This window comes from Pistacia vera, unplaced genomic scaffold (assembly GCF_008641045.1).
Source record: "Pistacia vera cultivar Batoury unplaced genomic scaffold, PisVer_v2 Contig15, whole genome shotgun sequence".
In the NCBI taxonomy this organism is placed as follows: domain Eukaryota; kingdom Viridiplantae; phylum Streptophyta; class Magnoliopsida; order Sapindales; family Anacardiaceae; genus Pistacia; species Pistacia vera.
In genome coordinates, this window is record NW_022195576.1 from 121,148 (window position 1) to 143,405 (window position 22,258).

General features: G+C 36.1%; 1 protein-coding gene and 1 long non-coding RNA gene across 2 annotated transcripts; both read right to left on the reverse strand.

Annotated features, from left to right (window-relative positions):
* Positions 1-1,271: 1,271 nt before the first annotated feature.
* On the reverse strand, positions 1,272-2,775 carry LOC116124128 (ABC transporter C family member 12-like). The gene is made up of 3 exons (XM_031409833.1): positions 2,741-2,775; positions 1,798-1,954; positions 1,272-1,483 (listed from the first exon to the last, which is right to left on the reverse strand). Exons 1-3 carry the CDS (start codon positions 2,753-2,755, stop codon positions 1,272-1,274), a joined length of 384 nt encoding a protein of 127 aa, XP_031265693.1. The 5' UTR covers positions 2,756-2,775.
* A 213-nt stretch (positions 2,776-2,988) lies between these two features.
* LOC116124137 lies at positions 2,989-5,634 on the reverse strand. Its single transcript, XR_004127168.1, has 4 exons — positions 4,779-5,634; positions 4,120-4,164; positions 3,692-4,024; positions 2,989-3,066 (listed from the first exon to the last, which is right to left on the reverse strand). It is a non-coding gene; the product is annotated as an uncharacterized LOC116124137 (long non-coding RNA).
* Between the last annotated feature and the right edge of the window lie 16,624 nt (positions 5,635-22,258).

Consider the following 22,258-nt stretch of genomic DNA (forward strand, 5'->3'; position numbering starts at 1 on the left):
GCAAAGAACCGTAACTCAACAGATTCACAACAATTCAAACCACCCAATCAAGCACAACAAATCAAACCACCCAAGCAAGCACAACAACTCAAACACACCAGGATTCAGAACAACGCTGGTATCACATTTCAACGCCCAGCCAACACAAAGCATTCCCATTTTCACACAAACACAGCACCATATTTTGGACAGAAGACCTGCAAAAAAAAATTTTTTTTTTTTTTTGCGCCAAACCAAAAAATCAGAGGAGAACCAACACTCAGAGTCAGCACTCGCCGGAAAAACAAAGAGAACAATGAAGAGTAGAGTCAGACGTCGCGGAGAAGAGGGAAGGGGTCTAACGTCGCCGGAAATCACAGAGAGGGGTCAGACTTCGCCGGAAATCGCAAAGAAGGGGTCTGACGTCGCCGGAAAACGCAAGGAAGGCGTCAGACGTCGCCGGAAAACTGAATCACGCAAATGGGAAGGGTCTGACGTCGCCGGAAAACACAAAGAGGGGTCTGACGTCGCCGGAAAAACCAAGGAAGAAGCCAGACGTCGCCGAAAAAACCAGAGAATAAGCCAGACGTCGCCGGAAAACTGAATCACGCAAATGGGTTTAGGGTTTACGCGTTTCAGGCTCTGATAACCATGTTACTTTCTATTTCTCTTAATATCAATAGTACACCCTAACTCAAATATATACACACACAATATAATTACAAGTATACCCTTTACCCTTTACTGTATATAAACATGGTTCTAACAATTTACAAGAAACTAAGATTGTTACACTAATGCTGTAGAATATTTAAAAAAAAAAAAAAAAATAAAAAAATCAGCTCACAAGGAGTAATGTTAAGATGAAGTATCAACGACTTGACATCAATCCATGTGAAGTAAGAATTGATTAATGTTTCTAGGTGCAAGTGAGAATGACAACTTTTGCGACACCTTTTTAGCCAGTTATATGGAGAAAATTCTCCTAGGGAATTGATAAATTTGGAGAAAATCTCCTAAAAGAAGAACAGAGAATGAGCTCGATACTTGAAAAAACCTCCCAACCAGAACCTAAAGATAATGATACAAAAGGAATAAAATGAGATAGCGGAAGACACAGAGATAAAAGCATCTCTGCTCTCAAAAGAGCATTATGTCTAATTGAAACTGAAAAAGCATAAACAATGTAGGTCAATCCATTACCTCCCACCAAGGCTACTATTCAGTGCTCTTAAAAGCCAGGGTTTAGCCCTTTGAGATCTTTAACCCAACAGTTCTGAAACCTAAAAATGTCAAACCATCCCTTTAGTGTCATCCAGTTGAAATATGTACAATACAGTAATGTAAATACTAGCAGAAGAAAATCCAAGGAAAGCAGCAGATGAGAACTTTTCTGTCAGAGTCTCAGTCTGGTCCCAAGTATCTAACTTCGAAACATCCTTTTCAGTAATAGGTTTCTTATATCCCAGCCGCATAAGTGGAGTCATCCATCCAAAATATATGCCTAAAAGAAGGCAATGCACCAAAATGTCAGTGAATAACTATAAGCATCAGGTTATAAAAACCTTCATCTCGCATTACATAAATGGGAAAACCGAATTCTTATAATTATAAGTCAGCTAAGAAACATGATAGATAATTGTGAAACTTAAAACACCTAAAGATTAATGCTCGTTGAATTACAAATGTAGACTGGTGGCAATCCGGCCACAAATGCCTACTATTTCCCCCTTCTACAAAAATAAGTCAGGATATCTTCAACCCTCGAAAATTATGGTTTTCCAAGAAACAAGAAAAGTCAATTCAGGAACTACTTACTGGAAAGTATACTGGCACTCCTCTCAGGACATACATGTTCTCCTCCAGGAAGTGCTTCATATTCAACATTATCGAGGGATTCATCTTGCAGCAGGTTGTAACCCGGATGAGATTGCAAATTGGGAACATAAGCAAAAAGAAGAATCCCAAATAAAACCTACATCAGAAAATAGACACAACCATATTGATTAACAAGCTTTAAAATGAATAAAGAAACAAGCTAAGGTTAATAAAATCTGCTACTATAAAACTTGACCACCTCTGATCACTGAAAAGCAGTTGAGTACAAATTTTATGATGTAACCTCGAAAGACATTTTGAACACATTCTTGGCAGAGTTACATTTGCCCAGAACAAAGTGTTGCAGTGGATTACCAAGCAGTCCCAGTATAGGGACTAGTCAGGCCATTTACTAGACAAGAAATGAGGTCAAGACCCTTGAAGGAGTCCACTATGTAAATTCAGCAAGCCGGGAAACTATAATAGTTATCATGCTGATATTTCTTTGACATATACATTTCAGTAAGTGTTGGTTAACAAGAAAAGCAACAGCCATGCTGATATTGGTTTGACAAATACATGTCAAATATCAAGTGTCCATAACCAGAGAATATGCAGTTTTTGAGGCCCTTGCCTCAAAACTATACTTGACACTCTCTCATCAAAAACAGAAATTTAATAACTCATTTTTGTATATACTCAATTTATCTACTTCTTATACAATTATTTAGATCAGGCCAAAAAGGGCTTCGGGTCCCTGGGTCTTTCACGGTCAAGGAACATGTCTTTAAATAGCCTGAAGCAGAACCCAATTTGGCACCTCAGTACAAAGACCGTTAAGAACTATGACAGTGTAACTGAGCGCAAAGGAAAACAAGAACAAGAAGTGGTGATAGACCTTGTAACCTTCACAAGAGGAAAAGAAAATAAAGAGGAAACAAACCTGGCAAAAGACCATGCTGATGTACAAATAGAGAGTAGATCAGCATTGAGTAATAAAACCATAAATTTTAGTATAAGAGATATTTCACTTCAGAATGAGATTTAGGCGAACAAGTAATTCATTTAGTGATATGGAGAAAAAACTAACCTATTGTAGTAATCCATCATTGGAAGAATGAGATTTAGCACCACAGCATCCCCTATCAAAACATAAATGACTCCAAATCGCACATACCACCTAAACTCACGGACGTATATTTTAGTTTCCAAACCAATCATTACAACCACAGAGCACCAAGCAAGAGCCTCAATCATCAAAGAAACCATCTGCAAGAGAAAGTACAATTACTTTGAATATCTTAAGTAAAGGAGGCCAAAGTATTGCTCGTAGCATATAACTCAAATACCAACAATTAGAATTGAAATGATTTTGTAACATCAGACATTGATCACATATTAGGAAACAAATGTTATTGCCTAACCGTCCAATTAACAAAGGAAAGAGCTTAATTCTGATACGATTTAACTAATTAGATTGCTTTTGGCAATCCATAAACATTGGCATTGTCTACTACACTTTTGTATTTCAAATCTTCAATGCATGAACCTATTGATGTCTAGCACTATCTAGCCAAAGAAAACAGAACAATGGATTCAGCTCGTGAGGTGATTATGGAAAGCAAAGAAAACAGTACGATGGATTCAGATCGTGAGGTGATTATGGAAAGCGTAAAATTTAAAGATAATGCAATTCATGATTTTGAACATTCTAACTAATGTCAGTAGTAGATTGTAGCCAAAAACATCAATTTTCAGTACATTTGATTTTGTGTGCACATGCTAAATTTGAAAGACAAAAGCCACAACAAGAAGCCAGAGAAGCTAAAATGAAACAAAACAACACAAAACAGAACAGAACAGAACAATAAAAAAAAATACAAGAAACACCCACCTCAAAAGGAGCAAGACTAGTCTCTCCATCCAAGTTAAAGATAGAAATACCCATCACCAATCTTAGTAGAGGCTCAGCTGTACAGTAACCTGCCAACAATCCTAAAATATAATTGTAGTAATTCGAACTCAAACGAAACCTTTTGGCTTTGGAACTTTTTCTAAGAAGCCATATTCGATAAATGCAAAGGCCAAAAAGAACCAAATGAGAAATGGAAATGACTAGAGAATCAACTGCACAAGTTGTGTATGCACATCCACTGCTTTTGCCCAAATCCCATTTGGCACTGGCCTACAGTACCATTCCAATGGCTCAAAACCCATCTTTTATCACCTGCAAAAAGATTCACAACTCAAGTTATACATTCATTATATCTTGTAAATTATGATTCGAATCAAATGTGAAATGAGTTTAGTAGATGTACTCACTCAATTACTACAGCAATTGCTTCACTGCTCCACACAATGGACTACCTGCCAGAACAATAAACCAAGTTCATAATTAAAACTAGAAACAAAAAAAATAAAATGATGCTACAAATTGCAGCTAAATTTGCATGATCACAACACAAAATAACATAAAAACCAATCTCTATTTAAACTTTTCCCAATTGCCTGATTGATTGATAAAACGAAAATGAAAGAAAATTTTATGAAAACGCGTGTGGTTGAACTGAGTTTAAACAATAATTCCAAAAACAGTTTTCGAATACAATCTTAAAAACAATATAAAATCAGAAAAGGAAAAGAAGTCGTAACCTTTTCAGAAGTTAAAAGTATTGAGATAACATTTGGACTTTTGAGTTCTATATGGATTTCAAGCCAAAAGGATCATCGTTGTACACAAACTTACAGAGAAAACAGAGGAAAAGAAATAAAATATCGATTTACATGTTTACTATTATCCAAACGAAAGAACCCAATTCAGCCACTCAAAGTTCTAGTTCTATCATCCTCCAAACAACGTAAAACCCTAAACCCAGAATCATTTTTATTTTCTCTATAACAATTTTTTAGCAACCAACCAATCACAACACCACCACCCACAAAACAATCTAACTAACAAGGATGAGAAGAAAGAAGAAAACCTCTTTAAGCTCTAGCACTGCGGTATTTCTTCAGCGTACAAGTAGAAGAAGAAGAAGAAGCGAAACATGAAGAAAAGTCTCAAAGTAAAGTGGTTGGCATGGTCCTTAAAATTTATATTTTTTTACAAATGACACCCCATCCCCATGAAAATAATAACACAACATTACCAAAGTAGAGTGAGTCAATGAAAGCAATGAAGAACTCCTCTTTCTCCCCCTCCATTTTCTTGCTTTCTTCTTTTCATTTTGGCCACAACAAGTATGAAAATTGATAAAACAGTCTCTACAAAATAGGTCGTCATCTTCATGTTGAAACCCTAGCACTGCCAACTAGCCGTTTTACACTGTCGTTCCATGGCGGCCTTCCAAGGCGGCTACTCAAGCTTGCCCGTCGCCTGTGAGTTCCTTGTGAGAGCACCCAAGCTTCTACCTTAACGACGTAGCAAGGCGGCACCTCCAATGGTGAGTTTCACACTATGGCCCACGACTTTGACGACACTAGAACGCCGATTTGGGTCGCCGACAAGCTACCAGAACATGGTGGACAATGGGATTGTTACTCTATGACACTTCCGACCCTGGAATCTTAAGTCATGGGTTTCAACATGAAGATGACAAACCTAATTTGTAGGGACTGTTTTGTTAATCTCCATGCTTGTAGGGGCCAAAGGCTACAACGGCCGACAAAATTTGGCTGAACCTTTCTCTTCTACGACCAAACGACTTTGTTTTCAGTTTACGATGTTGGCACCGTTGCATAGATCCCTGGTTACCGATCTCAATGGTGCCATCGGTGTCGTTGGACTTATCATCGATGACGGTGTGCTGTGCCTAGCCACCGAATTCATCGACCAGTTTTTCCATTTTTTTTTTTTTTTAATTATTTGAACACATTAAGATTAATATATTTAAAATTGAAAAGAACTTATTAAAAGAAGAAACCTATTTTAGTCATTTTACTCCTAAATTAACAGGAACAAACATTTAATAGATTTTAACAAAAATTGATTATTTTAAAAGTGATTTATAAATGATTATGCAAAAGCTGCAAAAATCTCAGACTAAACATTTTTTCTCGAGGTCTTTCAAGGTTTGGTCCACTCTATGTCTATTTTCTACCCAAGTTATCTTAGATTTGAAAATAAAAATATTTTAAATAAATAAATTCATATTTTACATAATAAATACACCTAAAAATATGATATAACTAAATAATTTAATGCTCATACAATCAAACATATATGGTTTTTATAATTTCTTCTCGATGTAAGATATCAAAAATTGTGTATACATCACGGCTTTATACAAACATTAGGCTATATAATAAGGAAACATAATATTTGTTTCACAATTAAGGAAACATATTATTTGTATTTTATTTTGCACTTCAACACTCCCCCTCAAGCTTGTGGTCATAAACCACAAGCTTGCATAATAGATGCGAATGTTGCTTATATACGTGGTTGTCGCATTGATGGCCAAGAGCTGATTCAACATCTGGAGTAGTTGATTGTGTCTTGAGTTTTGGTTGTTTGCTATTGGAAAAATCTAACCGAGTATTTATTTGAATTGCAATGACAAAAAGAGAGGATAGATGAGTATTGTGCTAACCGAATATATGTTTGAATTGTAGGGACAAATAAGAGAGGCTAGTAGAGCGGAAGCTAATTCAATCTGGAAGCTCTAGTATTATGTGAAAATTGAGAAGGCAAAAGAGGCAATTTGAAAAAAGCCGAAGAATGCCCGAGATATCTTAGAGAGGAAAAGAGAGGCACCTAAAATGGTCAGAGTATTCCCAAGAGATATTGTTAGATGAATTTAATTGTATTTAATTGAATTGAATTGTGTATACATAGTCTATTTATACAAAAATTAAGCTATATAATAAGGAAACATAATATTGTTATAATTTTTAAATTTCTTAGAATAAGAAAACGTAGTATTATTTTACAATGAAGGAAACGTAGTTTTAACATTTGCTAAAACTTTCTTGATATCAAGAAAAATTGGTTAAAACAACACCAAAGCCATGGTTAATGAAAAAGGTTAACTATGGGAACTCATTAAATTTTTTAAATAAAATAAATTTCATGGACACTCTTAAGATTTGGTTTAAATTTTCTAAAAATCCATGGACTTTTATACAAAATTTAAAGGAGTATTTGGAAGTTTACTTGTTTTATTATTTATTCGTTTTTGGTGAAGTGGTGAACTTGTCTTATATGTGAAGGACATGTGACTGAAAATAGCTCAAAGCTAACGCACAGGGAACGAAAACCACAGCTGCCTCACCAATGTCTGAAGTTGTTCCTTTCTAAGTCTTATAATTTTAACCAAAAAAAAAAAAATATATATATATTACGAATACAATCTAATCTCAAAAATTTTTCTTACAATTCTAACATGACAGCAGAATTGGTACTATCACATTAATTAACTACTTTAACTAAACATGAATAGTTATCTTTAGATACGAATGGTCGTTTCTTGAGGACAAACTATCGTTCATTCATAAGGAATGGTTGTTTCATTTATAAGGAATGATTATTCATTTTGAAGGAACAACCATTTCATTCATAAGGAACATACATTTCCTATGAAAAAATGGTCATTCGTCCCTAGAAAACGACCGTTTGTGTTTAGTTAAACTTATTTAGTGTATTGAGTGTGATAGAAACTAACATGATAGTTGTCAACTCAAATGTCTCGTTGGGATTGTAAAAAAAGGTTGTGAAATTAAATTATGGGCGTGGTATTACTTTAATTATAATAAATAAATTTGGATGTGATGAGTTCTATGCCCAATATCAATGACATTACTATATGCAATTATTCTCAAATGACCACAAATTTCTTCTATAATTTAGTTCCAAAAAAAAAAAAAAAAAGAGTAGTTATTATTTATTAAGATTACAAAACAGAAAAATTAAGTAAATAAATTAGACGGCTAAAGGTAAATAAGAGGGCATGTTTAGATTAAAAAAAATTATATAAAAACATTTTAATTAAATTTACATGAAGATAAAAAAAAAAATATACCCATGAAGAGATAGGATAAATATAAATCAAAAGTTTTGATATAACAATTTCTTATTAGATGACTTACATATATATAACCTCAATTCTTTTATCATATAATTTGAATGTGGCACTCACGCACGCGCACGCACGTACACACACACACATATATATATATATATATATATATATAACACACACACACACACATATATATATATATATATGTGTGTGTGTGTGTGTGTTATATATATATATATATATATATGTGTGTGTGTGTACGTGCGTGCGCGTGCGTGAGTGCCACATTCAAATTATATGATAAAAGAATTGAGGTGGAGTTGGATCTTTCGAATTTGGATCACGTTAATTGGTTAACGTCAGTGCTGACTTGGGCAATAATTGTATAAAAGAATACACCAACCTTAGCTTCTTATAAGAATATTAAAGGGAAAACTTTTGCTTAAGTACCATAAATACTGGAATTTGAGTACCCATTTTTAACATCTCCTAAAACCCCCTAACTTTTGGAAATTAACATTACCATCCCAATACTAGTGATCCACAAATAGCTTTAATAAAGGACGGGTATATAGGTCATTTATAATTAAAACAACAATGAGTGTTTTCAGGATTGTTATAGCTTAAGAAAGCAACTTTTAAAATTGGCAGGGGTAGCTTTTAAAAATTTAATTATTCTATAATCTGCTTTGAAAATTTTAATTTAATACTGTTGGGCAGTAAATCAACATAGAGTGGATTTAGCCCATGTGCCGAATCTCTCCAACTTGTGTGTCAACCCATGAGAGACTTACTTCAAAGATAAGATTAAAAGTGCATTATCACTTGGCTGTGTGTCACTCCCTCAAAGGATAACTTCATGTGTATATCTACAAAAGATTACTTCACCAATAAGATTTCAAGCTATGATGTCATCTTGACTACACCTCATCTTCACCAGTAAGATTTCAAGCTATGATGCATGAAGGTTTTTCACACCTTATCTTGGCCACGTGTCTCAATGCATAGAGGTAGAGCTGGGCATTTAGGACCAGGTCCAAAAACCCAGTCCTAGTAAGCCTGATCCCAAAACTGGACTAGGCCTAAGGAGGAGGGCTCGATCCCTCCACTAGGCCCTCCTACAGTCCCAAGCCCGGGCCCAAACCATTTTGGTTTTCTCTTTTAGCCCCTTGAACAATTACTAAAACCCCTTGTGAATTTTGAAATATACAGAAATTATAGTGGTTAAATTTTTTTTTTACCAAATTTTAAAAAAGAAATAAAAAAAATTTGCATTTAATAACCGTTGGCTAGCAGCCAATGGTCACATGGCCAATGGTCACGTGGCCAACGGTCAGGGGCCCCTATGCTACACTATAAATATTCCCTAAATTTCTCATTTTTCCACACCACTCAATCTCTCTACTCTCTACTCCAAATCTCTAATCAAATTCTCATTCAATTTATAATTATAATTTATTCATATTATAATTTATTTATTTATATTATTCCTTTTTTTCTATTTTTCAATATCATCTCTTATTCATATTATTATTTAATTTTTTTAATTTTAATTATTTATTCTTTTATCATAAATTCATAATGGATTCTCGAAATAATGCATTCGGAGGATCATCCTCAAATGAGTTTTACGTTTCATCCACCGAAGAAATGCAAGGGTTCGATCCATTTTCACCCTTTCCTCCAAAGGCAGCAACTGCAATTCAACAACCAAACAACCACATGTTAGTAAACGGTCTCATATACGCAGCAGAAACAAAACAAATATTATATAGAGATCGTTTACATGAGCTAAGATCAAGGGTATAATTTTAAAATTCATATTAAATAAAATCTGCAGAAAAATAAATCTGAGTTTAAAGAAAACAAACGCACGTTGGAGGCTCCTCCAAATTTGTCGACGAATGTTTTGCTATCGATCCCAGTGTAGGATCGAACCTGCATAGTCCACACGAAGACAATCTCAAAAGAACCAAAGAGGGATTTGCTAGATTCTCTTTGGCTTCAAGATTAAGAAGAAAGGAAAATCAATTAAATTGATTTCTAGGCAAAATGAATCTGCCGTGGGAGAGTCAATATGGGGGCTGCTGTGTTTTGGTTTTACAAAGAAAATTGAACTCAAATTAATTAACACCATTCTTTTACATTTAACTTTTCTTTTATAGTAAAACCAATTTGCCCTTATCCCATACGGAATAGGCTTGGGCTCCAACCCAAACGCCCCATGTTGCCAAACACTCCCAATTTGATATTTTATTTTTTCCATCATTATCTCAATTAAAATCAATTAATATATATTTAAATATATATTAACATTTAACAATAATGATAATATATTTAAATATGTACGAACACACATTTAAACGTAATTTCACTTATTTAATTTTTCTAACAAATTAAATAAAGGCTACGACCTCAGCAAATTTAATTGCACTGTGAAATTACCAAAATAACCTTTCGCCTTAAAAGACGAAAACACCCATCTTTCTTCTTGGATCTTAAATTATCGTCTATGTGTGTGACCCATAGGCTCCTCATCATATCGGCAGTGTATAGTATCGCGATTAACACCAATTAATCGTCTCACTAATACACAGACCAAGATTGGCCCCTAGCAAGGCATCGTGGCCACCTGATAGATTCGGATTCAGCAAAGTAGCTACCTATCAACGATATGGTTACCATGCAATTTGATCCTTTCATCATACGTTATCTCCACGAGACGAAGGCATAAAAATAGTTCAACCTTCGGGTACTCTCGATATTATGTATTCAGTTTCCAGACCAATGACCCGTATTATAAATTGGATAGAGCAACAACTCAATCCCATTGGCCACAGTTTTAACGTCATTGCCATATACTGAATTGCACCGTGAGATAACTTCTCCCGTACCCAGGAGTGATGAATCCTCTGTCAATCCACCATAGTATTGATACACTCCTTGATGCAGCCAATCACCATCGTATTAACAGCTCTGAAAAGAACTGCGTTAGGCTAGTGTCAAACTACACCAATCAGTGCATAAGGCGCTCCGGTGATCTCAAGTCTAAGGATCACATGCACCGCCATTCGTTAGAGGATTTGTTCCATAGACACTAGGGTTACCATCCATATGGAATTCTCTGGTGGGTCAGTCCAGTGAACTTGCTGCGGTGTAATCGCCTACAGCAAGCACCCATGTGTTGCACCAGGTTGTCACCAAACAATCTTGACAAGTGAGATCAGTCATTGCCTTTCGACAAGGTCGTTCAACACTATGATAGCCTTACCGTATTATCTGTGCCCTTACTTCAGAATAATAGTGGGGCTATGAACGTTTCTAGAATGGCCACCATATGTGCTCATAGGGTTCTCACTATCAAGATTTGAAACACTTGATACCCTCATCACGGTTCTACCATTCTAAGGACATATATCAATACATATTGCAATAATAATGATTTACGTGATATAGAATAAGATGCCTTTTATTATTGATTAATGAACATTATTACAAAGAGTCAATTCTACAATAATTGATTGGCTCTAGGGCACCTACTCCAACACCACATTCAGTCGGGATAAGGTGCAGCCAAACACAAGCGCGCTGCGACTCAATGGGCACGAGCATGGCCCAATCCCCTCGACCATAAAAAAGGGTCGTGTCGGATGTATGGCGACACTTCACCAAATCAAAATAGCCAAAGACAAATGGGGAGGGGGAAGAATCGTGTGGGGTATCTAATTTCCATGAAACCATTATTGGCGCTGAGAAGGAGACTTCGACAGTGTGACGACACTCAGAGAAGAAGCACCCCTAAATAATGTAGTTGTCTAGTACATTTTCAACAAGATCAGGTAAGCAAATTCGAACTCAACTTAATTTTAATCCACAATCCTCAACTCTCGCAACATGGCAATATAATACATATGTTGCACGAGAGGAAATAGCAAGATTCATAGTTGTTACGAACTCTCCCATTTGTTTATCTGAAATCTTTATTCTATTCACATGATTAAAACTGCATTTTGTCCAGCATATACCCCTATTAGTAGAAGTACAAGTAGAAGAGATATACTAAAACTTTATAAAAAAAAATAAATAATAAACTTAAAAGCGAATTTCAAAAATTTAGGAATATGTCTATTGAACTTACCTCAGACATATGGGCTTGTAGATCAAAAACAGATTTTTTAACTGTCACAATACATTTCTTAGATCATATTTGGGGTTTACAACAAAAATTGATAGGTTTTAAACCATTATATGAAAAACATAGTGTTGACACTATTTATTTTACAATTCTTGAAGTTTTGCAAGAATATGTATTAACTGATGGAGTTGTAGCACTAACACTTGATAATGCAGCTGTTAACACCGCGACAATCTCTTTATTTGAAAAGAGATTGGATCCACGTGGTGAAGACAAATTTTTTTCACTAGAGATGTGCTTGCCACATCATCAATTTGATTGTTAAAATAGGTTTATATGCTATACATTCGAAGATGGAGAGGGTGTATGCGGCTATCGAATTTATCGTTGGCAATAGCAACAAATGATGGCAGGAGTACGTCAAATATTGTAGGCAAGAGGATCCAACGGTTCGACCTTTGAAGTTATGTATGGACATGCCTATCTGTTGGAACTCCACCTACTTGATGTTGGAAAAAGCTTGGCCAACTACAGGACAAATTACAGATTTCATCAACCGGAAGAACTATCCAGAGGAAGTTGTCAGCTATGATGATGGGCGGTTTGTGAATTTTTTTATTCATTTCTTAAAAATATTTATGATTCCACTAATACATTAAGTGTTATTTATTATCCGAAATTTCTAAAACTTTTGCTAAATATAGATATAATGCGTTTTAATGGAAATTGTTTTAAAGATGGAAGAAAAATACGAGAAATATTGGTTAGATATTCCATTCTTATATGGATTAGGTCTTGTTGTAGATCTTAGGTTTAAATTACATGTGGTTAAATGTATTATTACTGAGATAAGCCAACATTTAGGACATGATAATACGTCTTATTTGACTGACTTTAAGCAAAAATTGGAAAGCCTTTTTTCCTTATATCAGAACAGGTACAATGGAAGTGAAAGTAGAACGTCCAGGAAAGACGATCAGGACCCTAATGAAGACCTCCATCAAGGATTGAGCATGTGGACGTATATGGAACATGGCGGAAGTAGCAGCTCCAACTTGTACATACATGGACCAAATGAGCTGAATCGCTACCTACAAATGGACATGTCCTACATGACGAAGAAGGAGAAACGTGAGATGGATGTGCTTCAATGATGGAACCAACATCAAAGTCAATTCTCCATTGTAGCCCAAATGGCACATGACATTTTATATGTGCTGGTTTCAACAATTGCATCCGAGTCAGCATTTTCAACGAGTGGCCAGATTGTTGAAGACAAAAGATGCTCTTTAACCAATAAGATGATTGAAATGATAACGTGTATACGGGATTGGACTCATGCAAAGAGAAGACTACAACAGCACCTTGAAGATCTCAAACTACTCGAACTCTTTAAGAACACAGATGTTAATGATTAAATATTGTTGATGATGAAGATGAATAATTTAATTAAAAAAAATATGTTTAATTGTTTATTTGTAAAGCGTGAATGTGTGATTGAGTGAATATTACATTTATGTTAAAATTAACCATTAATTAATTAATTTATTTATTATTTTTTTAAATTTAAATTAATTAAAGTTTTAAAAACTTACTAATCTATCCTTAAAAATTACATAAACCCCCTACAGAATTTTATTTCGCCCCTAAAATAAAAAAAAGATCGGGGGGAAAATAAAATTTGGTAGGCCCATAAGAGCAAGACCGGTCCGAGTCCTGAAATTACTCATGGGCCTAGGACCGGTCTTAGACCCATGAGTGACTGGTCCGAAATGGGAAAAGTCCCAAACAAGACCAGTCCCAAACGGGCACCTAAGATCACCCTCAGAACACTATAAAAACAGTGTTCCCACCCCAAACTTAAAAGACATCATCTTATTTTCACAAGAGCATTACAGAAATAGTATTTCTAGAACAAATTCTCCTTGTACACACATCAATAAAATAACAGTGGATGTAGGAATTGCTCAATGCATCTGAACCACTTTAAAAATCGCTCTCGTTTTCTCTATTTATTTCTACGCATTTATTGTTTTGCATTTCATTTACTTCATACGTAAATCTCACTAGACCCATGGGTTCAACATCATGCTTGCTATTTCTCACTCTCTCATAGAGCCATTTGCACAAACTTCCCAAAGGCTTGCGTACCTGTTGTTGGTATGAAAAACTGCATCAACATTTTGATGCTAGAAGGAGGAACTTTGCCAAGCTCTTCTTGTCTACTAGCACACATCATAAACACATAACTAAGGGGAAATAAGAGGAAGGTAAAAACGTTCTTCTCTTTTCATTGGCATATCACAAAATATAAGTACAAAAGAGAGGAAAGAAAACTGGAGCTAGCGAGAAGGAACTGGAGCTAGCGAGTTGGGTTTGACCTCGACCTCGAGCTAGCTGACGACCTCGAGCTAGCTGATGACCTCGAGCTAGTTGCCCTTGAGCTAGCTGATGACCTTGAGCTAGTTGATAACCTCGAGCTAGTTACCCTCGAGCTAGCTGATGACCTCGAGCTAGCTGCCCTCGAGCTAGTTGATATCTCGAGCCAGTTGCCCTCGAGCTAGCTGATGATCTCGAGCCAACTACCCTCGAGCTAGTTGTCCTTGAGCTAGCTAATGATCTTGAGCTAGCTGACGACTCAAGCCAGCCGCCCTTAAGCTGGCTATTGACCTCGAGCTGATGACTAGATTTAGTCCCTTGAGTTAGGACAATGAGACGTTGTTCTTCTGCTCCCATACTCCACTGGAATTCTTTTGTCAAAAAGACTACACAGCCTAAACTATATGTAGGGTTTTAATTGAACAAATTGCGGAATAATAAACAAAAAAAAATTTGTTCAACATCCGTAATCCCAGATCATAGGTTGAAGTTTATAACCATTCTAAACAAATATATATATATGGGATTATGATTATACCTTCGATCAAAGGCTCCTTCTCTTTGATTGAATTGATTCACTTTCACTCCAAATTAGTAATGCACAAACGATATCCACATGAAGACAAGGATTTTCTCAATTGATTAATTTTCTAGATTAATCAAGGAATTTAGGGCACACTCAAAGGGGGGCTCATGGTTTTTGAGAGAGAGAGAGGGTGTCTAGGGTTTTTTCTTTCAAGTGAATGAATGTGTTATGTTTTAAAATTTTAAGTTGACTTATATAGTGCAACTTAAATAAAACCTTAATCCTAATATGAATAGCAATCTGCTTATTCCTTTAGAATAATATAACCACACAACCAAACAAGGCAATTTAGATATTTTATTTAATATTATTATTTTCTTAAAATTAATATATATTAAATATATTAATATTACATTTAAATATACACATATATTTAAATATATTATCTCACTAATTTAATTTCCACATAAAATTAAATTTAGACAACAACTATAGTAAATTTAATTACACAGTGAGATTACCAAAATACTATTTCATCTCAAAAGACAAAAATACCCTTCTCATTTTTTAATTCTTATTATGTCTTCTCCGAAAGCTTCTCATCATATTGGCAATGAGCAGTATCGCGATTAACACTCAATTAATCGTCTCACTAATCACAGACCAAGATTGACCTCTAACAAGACATTATGGCCACGTGATGGATAGGGATTCAGCAATACAACTTCCTATCAATAGTTTGGTTACCAAGCAATCTAATCCTTTTATCAACTTTTATCTCATCAAGGTTTGAAGTACATAAATAATGTCAACTTCAAATGTATTACCTTGATATATTCGTAATCGGTAATCAAACTAACGACTTAGAATCAGAATTGAGTGCCTACTCAATTCCACTATGGCCATAGTTTTGCGGTCGTTGTCATTTATTAGAATACTTAGCAAGATAAATTCTCTTGTACCACAGTCATAGTGTACTTCTCAATGTAGCTAACCACTTGTGCCCTAATAGCCCTAAATAGGACTATGTTAGGCTAGCATCAAACTACATCAATATTTACACACAACGTTCTGGTGATCTCAAATCAAAGAATCACATGCACCATCCTCCATTAGAGGATATATTCCATAGACATTGGGGTTACTATCTATATGGAATCCTCTGTTGGGTCTATTCAATGAACTTGACAAATGCAAGCACCTATGCGTTACACAAAGTTGTCACCAAACAACTTCAATATGTAAGATATATTATTATCTTTCGATAGGGTCGTTCAACATTATGAGAGTCTTACTGTATTATTTGTGCCCTTACTTTAGATAATACTAAGGCTACAAACAATTTTAGAATGACCATCTTATGTGATCATAGGGTTTTTAAAATCAAGATTTAAAGCATTTGATACCCTCATTACGATTTTACCATTCTACAGGCATATACCTAGCTAAATGTATATAAACTTAATGATGTAGTTGAAAAGCCTTTTATTGATATCAACATGCTTTTACAAAGAGTCAATTATTACAAATGGATTGGTTCTAGGACACCTACACTAACACTATATGCTACAACGACTATACAATCTAAGGTAGTTGGAACTTAAGTATGATATAGTTGAAAAGCCTTTTATTAATATCAACATGTTTTTAAAAAGAGTCAATTATTACAAATGGATTGGTTCTAGGACACATACACTAACACTATATGCTACAACGACTATACAATCTAAGGTAGTTGGAACTTAAGTAGGTCATTTGTGCCTCTCTAATCTACCTGGAAATTTTTTCGATGCTTGTATGAGTCAATTACAACTTTTATTGGCGACTCTAGCTGGCTAGCAAACTCAAGCTGAGACCTCAAGCTAGCGGCCCCAATGGTCTAGTCTGCATTCACTGAAACAGGGTAACAAGCTAATACAACATGTGTGAGGCTAGCGTTGTATCTCCATAAAGGGAAGCATTCAGATCACAGGCTCATGACAATCCCTCTACAAGAATAAAGGTTCATCAATCAGGATATAGACCATACACTACGCAGATGGCAACTCCTTAATATTACTAAAGTTTCTTGAATTAAATGCTCACACGAGCGAGCAGAACCATAATTGTACACTCGAATAAACAATCAATGCCATATGCACATGCACAAGCCACAAAAAAAACCCAACGTGTAGGCTCACACACAGGGAAGGCAGAAGCAATATATGTAGCAAAGATTAAAAACTACGTGTGTGAGTAAAGGTTAAGGGCGCTTATGTGAGTAGAAAGTTCGCCGAGACCAAAGTAAATCATTAGGGAGATATCCTCAACAAAACCACTCATGGTGCAAAAACTGTCCAAGCAGAATACATGAGTTTTTTAAGTCCGAACTCGAACTCTCAAGATTGGGGGGATATTGTTGGGCAGTAAATCAACACAAAGTGGATTCACGCCATGTATCAAATCTCTCCAACTTGTGTGTCAACCCATGAGAGACTTACTTTAGGAATAAAATTCAAAGTGCATTATCACCAGACCATATGTCACTCCCTCAAAGGACTACTTCATGTGTAAGACTACAAAAAATTACATCACCAGTAAGATTTCAAGCTATGATGTCGTCTTGGTCACGTGTCGTGATGCATGAAGGTTTCTTCACACCTTATCTTGGCCACGTGTCATGATGCATGAAGGTTACTTTGCACCTAAGATCACCCTTATAACACTATAAAAACGGGGCTCCCACCCCAAACTTAAAAAACATCATCTTATTTTCACAAGAGCACTGTAGCAATAGTATCTCTAGAACAAATTCTCCTTTTAACATCAATAAAAATAATAGTAGACGTAGAAATTGCTTCGTGCATTCGAACCACTTTAAAATCGCTCTATTTTCTCTATTTATTTCTATGCATTTACTGTTTTGCATTTCATTTACTTCACACACGAATCTCACTAGACCCACGGGTTCAGTATCATACTTGCTATTTCTCAGTCTCTCATAGATTCTTTGCGCAAACTTCCCCAAGGGTTGCATACCTTTCATTAGTGTGAAAAACCACATCAAAAAATACATTATCCATATTAAAGTTCTAAAAAGACAATTTTGTCCTTCATTTTTTATCATATATTCGATTTCTATTCTTAGAAAAACCTAATAGCTCCCTTAATTCTCAGCCACTATTGTCGATCAATTAACGGTCAATCCATCACCAAAAAATAAAATTCCACCGACTTCTTTTAGTCATTGCTTAAGAGTATTCATTTGAAGACCAACCTAAAGGTATTATGGTTCATTTCCTTGATTTTGTTATAACCTAGGGTTCCTAATTGTTAGATTCAATTTGTCGAGAAGAAAACTAGATGAAATCCTTAATTTTATTTTTTTCTCCAATTAGAGCAATAACTTTTTATATTCTAGTCACATCATTTGGCATGATTGATTTGTTAATAGAGCAAACTTTTTTTCTCTTAATTTCATTCTAGAAAAAAAGGAGCAATGCGATCACAATAACTTATTGGCATTTAATCTTGATTCTATTGGCTCATCGACAGTGCATTACTGCTTTCTGCTATATTTGGTTGAATAACACTATGTAAGTTATTGTGTTTTCGGTACAAAACAAACACGAAATTGGAAAATACATTTGCAAAGTGCAAAGTTCATTTTGCTTGGTTTTATGGGATATGGTGAGTTGTTATTGCTAATTTTGTTTTTTGATAGGGTGATTTCCCTTGTAAGTCTTGTAGAGACAATTTAGAGTTAGAATATATTGTTTTGTATGTTGGGATTTGTACCTTACAAGCATATTCATTTTTCATATATATGATGAATAAGACATTATTTATCTATGCATTGATAAAGTCATATTTTAAAATTCCAGGACTATATTAATGATAAGAACTATTTATATGAGAGATTCATATAAAGGAGATATAGTTCTTTGTTAAAGTCCGAAAAGTTTCACAACCTATAAATAAAGCTGGACAATTTATAAGGAACATTGTTGTGTCGTTTACTTCAATTAAAGGGGTGACTAGTCTCAAGTAATTAAAGGTTCGACTTTGGGTAATACGCATTTGTGCATTTGGAATGCATTGAACAAGACCGCGTGAAATTCAAAGCTTATGTGTAAATATCAAAACTAAAGCTTAAAATGTCACAACATGACAATTAGACATATAGATCTTAATCTTGAGTGAATGAAGAACTATTAATTATGTCATATTCTCTTTGCTTAGAATAAGAGGGGGGATCACAATTTATGTTGATCGACATACTCGGCTAGTTGGGAAAATATGTTTATTATCAAGGAGAACTTTGATTCATAGATATGAATTTCATCAGTAGAGAATATCACAATGTAGTATTTTCCAAGTTTTTGGATAATAGCCTTGGCCAAGCAAATTGATATGTATTATCAATTAAGATTTAAATAGATTTAAATATTAAGTTATTCATTAGCTGGGAGAAATTGTAACTCATGGGATCAAGATATGATTTGAGGGGTATTTTTGGTAAGTTTACCTATTTCAAATTACGGATACTCTATGAACGGTGAGTATGTAAAATTGTCATATGGACAGAGTTTTATGAATTTGTTAATTAAAGTTTTTTTCTTAAATGATTATTTGATTAAGAGTGCAACCCTAATTCTATAGTAGTGTGAAATAAAGTTAAAAGAAAATTGGATCATAAAATATTGTCTTGATCCTAATTCATTAGAGCTTAATTAAATATGTCTGTTAAATCTGTGACTTTTTTTCTTTAATTTACCTAATATGCAACGGTCCCATTTATAAGAGATCCAATCCTTTATCAGGACAAAGAGTTTTATTCTCCTGATGGAATTTATTTCCATAAAGGATATACGAAAGCTTAAATCGAAACCAAAATCTAGCAAATAATCAGGCTTAATATGAAGCATGTATAGGAACCTTTTAGACATATTTAACTAAGCTCCAATGAATTAGGATAAAATTTTGTTATGCTTGAAAAAGGAGGGCTGAGTCTTGTCAGCATAGGATGGTCAGAACTTGGGAAAGTTCTGAGACCGTTCACACGCACCCACTTCGCATAATGACATAAGGGGCATGCTCCTGTCAATGTAGTGGGTAGATGTCAGGCTAGCGAATGGTTGGATATCGTCCATGCATCCAATCCTTGCAAAAGTCGAGGAAATCACTTGGGCAGGTGAGCAATGGGACGCAGAGAAGAATTTGCACGGTATCCACCCACTTGTAGAATTAATAATCATTACCTTGGTTTATCCCACTATAAATAGAGGCCTTCTCTCTCATTTGCGGGATTAGCTAATTTCACTCTAGAATAGCTAACTCTCTCTCTCTCTCCCTTGTTCTCTGTCTCTCCCTTGTATTCTCTAAGCTGTAACTTAACTCACTTAATTCAACTTGACCTTATTCATTAATACAATATTAGTGGACGTAGGATTTGCTTTTGAGCATCCAAACCACTTTAAACATTGCTTTTCACCCTTTATTTAACTAAATATTCTCATATCACGTGCGACTTCTAAGTCCGCTTAGCATTTCACATGTGTGAATAGTTAGTGTTAAAATCAAGCATCAGCAGTTTGGCGCTAGAAGGAGGGCCTGATTTAGTACCTGCTCTTCATCGAAGAAATCTCTGACTAATCGGTCCCGTAACAGCAAATGGCCCGCGACTTCGAGTTTGAGCGAACCAGTCATGGTAATGAAGCAATCCCCCAGGTACAGGACACTTCTCCGGAAGTGCTACCAGTCTAGTAGAATATCATGGGGGATATTCCTTTAAGCTCATAGCCCGACCTAGCCGTCATGAATTACCTGGAGAAGTTCAATAATACTCTTCAAATGGTCAGCCGAAGGTTGGACTGATTGGATCGGGTCATGCCACCCGAATCGAATGAAGCGGTGCTACCGCCAAAAATGCCTGCAGGTGGCGTGAAAATGTAGAAAAGGGCAAAAGCCCATGCCGTGCGTACTGTAGTGCGCCAGAGAAAGGGAAAGCAAGTGGCGCACAGCGGACCTAAGGCTCTGAGGGACTAGCGAACACTGATCGCACCCCGAGTAGATTACCCATGGCATTACGACTCGGCGATATGTTGCAACATGAGCTGTCCCACGCCACGTCGCACAGGCATTCCCACAAAAGTGCAAGGCAAGGAGATTCCTAATATCGCCAAAAGGATGACTTCGATCGTCATCGTGCAAGGGATTCCCATCGTCTGCGGGTCAATTCGTACCACCGCGGAGGTCAAAAAGATTCCCCGAACAACTTGATCCAATCACACAGCTCTAGTCAACATGTGCTGAGATTAGCTGAAGCATCCGGCCAGGGTGAGGAAGAGTCTGATTTGTGGTCTTTCTTTAACTGCAACCGTGAGGGTTGAACCCGCAATAGTGAACCCTAGATAGCTCCGCTACCTCAAATTGAGGAGCTATAGTGAACTTTAGATCAGCTTAAGGCTTAACAAAATAAGCAAGGTCAGGTCGCAGAGGCGTCTCCCTTTTCTCCAGTAGTGTTAACTGCTCCCCTCCCGTCGAGATTCAAAATGCCGAACATACGAGCATTCGATGGGAATTCCGATCTGTAGGATCATTTGTACGAGTTCAACGACCTCATGGAACTCCAGCAAGTCTCTGACTTGGCAAAATGTCGTTACTTGGTGGTAACCCTTACCTCCTATGCCAAGCGACGGTTTAGGCCGCTCCCGACAAGATCAGTCAGCTCATGGCCTCAAATGAGCTCGACATTTCTGAGGCACTTCCAGGCAAATAGGAAGTTCTCAATGCCTCTAAGCTACCTGAGCAACATAAGGCAAGAGAGGGATTCATCCCTCAAATCTTACATAGATAAGTTCCATAGGGAGCTCCACAAAATGGCTCACACTCCCGAAGAGTCTATTCGGACTCTCATCATTACGGGTGTTTGCCCGCATATAGACTTGTGGAAGGAACTGCAATATGAGGATGATGTTTCCCTCACTCACTTCTACAACCTTACCGAAAAATACCTCAACATTGAAAGTTCCGTGGCTGCTCTCAATCGCCACAACCCCGGTCCTTCGAGCAGTGCTCCCAACCGGGGAGAAAATCGGCCGGCTAATCGCAGATGGGCTAATGATGATCAGCGAAAAGAAAAGAAGCAGCAGCACGAGCCTAAGAAATCTTATGCCCCAGTTCCTCGTTGTGATCGCGACGAGAGTCAATATACTTCTCTAAATGCCTTGGTAGTAGCTATTCTGGATAAATTAGAGGAGGCTGGTTTGCTCGGAAAGCCCAAGCCCATGAAAAATTCCCCTTCAGCCAGAAACAATAAAAAATATTATCGCTATCATCGAGATATTAGGCACCACACCGATGAATGCCGGGCCCTTAAGCAAGCAATTGAGGACCTCATTAAGCAGGGACACTTCAAGG

Coding starts and splice junctions, on each gene's coding strand:
- LOC116124128 (XM_031409833.1), bottom strand. Junction 1,484..1,797: donor GAGTGCCAGTATACTTTCCA/GTAAGTAGTTCC, acceptor GCCTTCTTTTAG/GCATATATTTTGGATGGATG.